The 3,924-nt window shown below is 44.8% G+C and overlaps 1 protein-coding gene across 1 annotated transcript; it reads left to right on the top strand.

Moving 5' to 3' along the window:
* Positions 1-2,334: 2,334 nt before the first annotated feature.
* LOC136527682 (major pollen allergen Ole e 10-like) lies at positions 2,335-3,550 on the top strand. Its single transcript, XM_066520475.1, has 3 exons — positions 2,335-2,412; positions 2,606-3,166; positions 3,433-3,550. Exons 1-3 carry the CDS (start codon positions 2,346-2,348, stop codon positions 3,462-3,464), a joined length of 660 nt encoding a protein of 219 aa, XP_066376572.1. The 5' UTR covers positions 2,335-2,345; the 3' UTR covers positions 3,465-3,550.
* The last annotated feature ends 374 nt before the right edge of the window (positions 3,551-3,924 follow it).

Below are 3,924 nucleotides of genomic sequence, written 5' to 3'. Positions count from 1 at the left end.
TGGCTTCATGTAGCAAACATTTCACCTCAGATATTTCGAAGCGCAAGCTTTCGTTCTTGGATATAACCCTTGGAACTATTGGAACTCTACTCAGGTACTCCTATCTCTAACACATCCCTATGATCGTTACAAGGTTGCCTCATAATCTATGGGGAAAATTCGTACACCATTCTAGGGGCAGACTTAAACATTGCAATGCCAACATATAAGACAAGGCACACAACGACCTATCAGTCCGATAAGTCGATAGAGAATAGCTAGAACGCACGACATGGGGGCCAGTCCGCTTGTCACTCCATCATTGTCTAGCAGTGCAGAGAAGGCATCGTGGGGGCCTCCGCTCTAGCCGACCATCTATAATTTTTTGTCACACAAATGTCATAAGTTCCACTATTATGATGATTTTTTTAGAATTTATGATGTAAACATGTCTTCATAGATCCCCATATTTCGTGTAGTGATGGTTGTCCCCCACGAGCTTCACCTCGACCATCTCTTCTACTCTCTTCTTCCCCAACATGGCACCACTTGGCTCGCCATAGGCATCATCAGTGGTCCAAGCCACCTAGGCATCCATGTTGTGGGAGCTCTTGACTCAAGCACTGTTATGACGAGGCTACATGTCGGTGCGAGCTTGACGAGGAGGCTCTATTAGCAGAGCAGGTGTGTAGAGTGGGATAACAATCACATTAGGATGGGGTGGTCTAAGAGGACAGAGACGTGCACCATCAAAACAGTGTCGACTGGTGGTAGGTTATAGGATTGGAACGGGAAGGGGAGGTGCATGGAGAATGGGAGCGAAGGGAAGGAGGAAAAAAAGAAAAAGTAACATGTGCCCTCTTCATTTTTTATTACATGTCGTATTGGCTTTGTCCTAAGTCAAACATTTATAATTTTGACTAACAATTTCAAAAAAAATATAAGTTCATGATATAAGATTTATGTTTCTAGATTCACTCTAACAAATATTTTCATAATATATAATTCATATGTTGTGAAACTATAAAGATTTTTTTGAAAAGATGGTCAAAGATAGTGATATTTGACTTAGAACAAAACTAACATGACATGTAAAAAAGAACAGAGGGAGTAACATGTGGGACCATAGTCACATGTTTCTGGACCGATGTCGAAGAACATGGTGAGCTACTTGCTAGAGGTTTTTATAAGGCAGGGTCAAAAATGAACCTGTGTACCTAGGTTAAGATCGAAGTTCTCAATAGAACATCGGGTGCTGGGTTCAACTCCCCGTGGGAGCGAATTTTCTAGGATTTAACGGCGTTTATGCTTTCAATGGTAGGCAATGTTTCCTTCGACGGCGAGCACCTGTGGTGACTTCATCAATATATCTCAAGGATTTGCTGACCCAGTCTTCGAAGATACTCATAGGGGTAGAGTTTGCATGCGTGCGTTCATAGACGTGAGTGTTCGTGCGTTGTGAGTGTCTGAGTTGTACGTTGTAATCGCAAAACAATTGAAGTTCATGGGTTGAGTGTAGCTGCTCTTGACCATACGTATTTGGAAAGGGCTATTAGTAACCTGCTAAAGTATCTCCTCCAATAATCACTGAAGTATTGGGCCAGCCCTATTATCACTCTATTGGAAGTTGTTTTTGGATTAGCCAGAGGTGCACACATGAACAATATGTACCCTCTCCGTCCCAAAAATAAATATCGTTCTCGCTTTCCGAGAAATAAAATATTTCTAAATTTAATTAAATATATACAAGAAAATATTAATATTATATTGCATAATTAGTATTATCAATAGATAGACCCTTGAATCATTTTTCATAATAAATTTATCTGGAAATATAAATGTTGCTAATATTTTTTTACACATCCAGTTATACTTAAAAAAAACAACTTAAACAGGCACGGAGTGGGTAATATACACTTAAACAGGCACTGATCAGCCAGTTGTCTCTGCTGGAGTGGAACCAAAGCAACAGAAAAGACCAGTACAGCTCATGCAAGATCAAAGTCTCTCCCCTGCTTTTCCCTTTTCTCCTTTTCTTATTTCCCGCTTCTTGAATTTCTCTTTGACCACGCAAGCACAGGTGCCAAAACTTCGCCTGGAGAAAAGGCCGGGGAATATAATCCAAGCCCTGCAGGCGCCGAAATCAACAGCGAAAAGAGCTAAACATTTGCAACTGATGCGCATCCGGAGTATTAAAAAATTCAGTCACATGCAGCTTTGCAGCTGGTGAATTCTTGCTTGCCTCCCCTTTGCCTTCCCAATTCATACTGTTCGCCTGGTCCACCATCAATTTCCAGCACTATAACACTCTCCCATGCATCCTCCGTTGTCGTCAGGAGCCCACGTTTACAATTTTTGGCAAACTCATGGGGTTAAGCATGATCAACAACTGCTTCATCTTCATCCTAGCACCCATCATCTTTATGCAATATGGTAACAGTAAACTGCTCCACTCTACAAGTGCACATTATTTGCATTGCATTGTCCATTCGCAATTTTGACGCGTTTCAATCTGAGCCGAAATCTCGTTCTGCATTGTCCACGATCATACAATAGTTTCTCATGGTGACAAGAATGCTTGTTAGTTTCTCATTTTCTTTGTCCCCATGCAATTCATGGGCAACAGATTGGGCGGATGCTTCGACAAGGACAAGGGATTACTCGCACCCCAACATCGTGAACTCGCCGTCGTTGCCACCATACAAGGACGTGATCGGCGGAGCTCCAGCACCAGCAGCCAACGTTCCTCCGTCGCCGCCGTACTGCGTGTACCCTCCCCCCGCAAAGCCTGCCTTGCCGGCCCCGCTGCCGCCGGTGGTGGCGAGCGCGCCCGGCGCGTCCCCGCCTGCCGGCCCGCCGTCCATCGCGCCGGGCAGTATTAGCCAGCCGGCGCCGCTTTTTCTGCCGCCTGTGGCGTTCCCGGCGCCCCCGCCAGGGCGTGCGCGTCCGGGGCTGTGGTGCGTCGCGAACCCGGCGGCGGCGAGCGCGGTCGTGCAGGCGGCGATGGACTACGCGTGCGGGTCGGGCGCGGACTGCAGCATGGCGGCGCCAGGCGGGCCGTGCTACCTGCCGGACACGCTGATGGCGCACGCCTCCTACGCGTTTAACAGCTACTGGCAGCGCACCAGAGTCGCCGGCGGGACATGCGACTTCGGCGGCGCCGCCATGCTCGTCACCAGAGACCCGAGTAAGCCCCTCTCGCTCATTCCCATCAGGAACAGCTTGAGTGTCATTGCACTGTTGCGAATTTGAAACATGTCCGGACGAATGGGTCGAGGCCCGTGAACCGTCTGGGCCCATGAAGTGCGTATTCAAGTGGGCCTGAACTGAATAACGCATGGGCCAGGCCTTTTTTTGGCAAGGAGCAATTTTTTTTAAAAAAAACATTTTATTCAAAACATACTAGTATGAATCAAATTTCTTATTTTATTGTTGTTTTGTATTGTCCTGCAGGTTATGATGGTTGTCAGTACATTTACATGTGAATGTACGGATTCCGTCGGAGATATTTTGGATACACTTCTGTGCAAATAAATCACTCATCTGTCGTCAGCGTTTGACGTCATATTCTTCCTATTAATATAGTCCTACCTCCGCTACCTGTAATATCATAGGCATAAATGTTTGCTTTGTATTTATGATGTTTTGTATAAGATGAAAGGCACTGGATTAATGTCATGTCATCATGGTAAAGTTGCAAATATTGAGCAACAATGAATTTAGTGTGTCGTTTGTGCTTTGGAGCACAAAAATATTTGTTGAAGGAACTCGAATAATGAATGTTTCCTCCCTGGAACCAGAATGGCCTTTTCGTTTTATATTGCAAAGGATACACAATTATTTCATATTTTCAAGTAAATCCATGTTATCTAAACGGTTGTTTTGGTAATAATTAATAAGTACATATTTTCAGCCAATAATTACACATAATCCCCAAGACAGACA

Source organism: Miscanthus floridulus, chromosome 19 (assembly GCF_019320115.1).
Source record: "Miscanthus floridulus cultivar M001 chromosome 19, ASM1932011v1, whole genome shotgun sequence".
Lineage (NCBI taxonomy): Eukaryota > Viridiplantae > Streptophyta > Magnoliopsida > Poales > Poaceae > Miscanthus > Miscanthus floridulus.
Note: the sequence above shows the minus strand (reverse complement) of the source record. Positions and strands in the feature narration are given on the sequence as shown.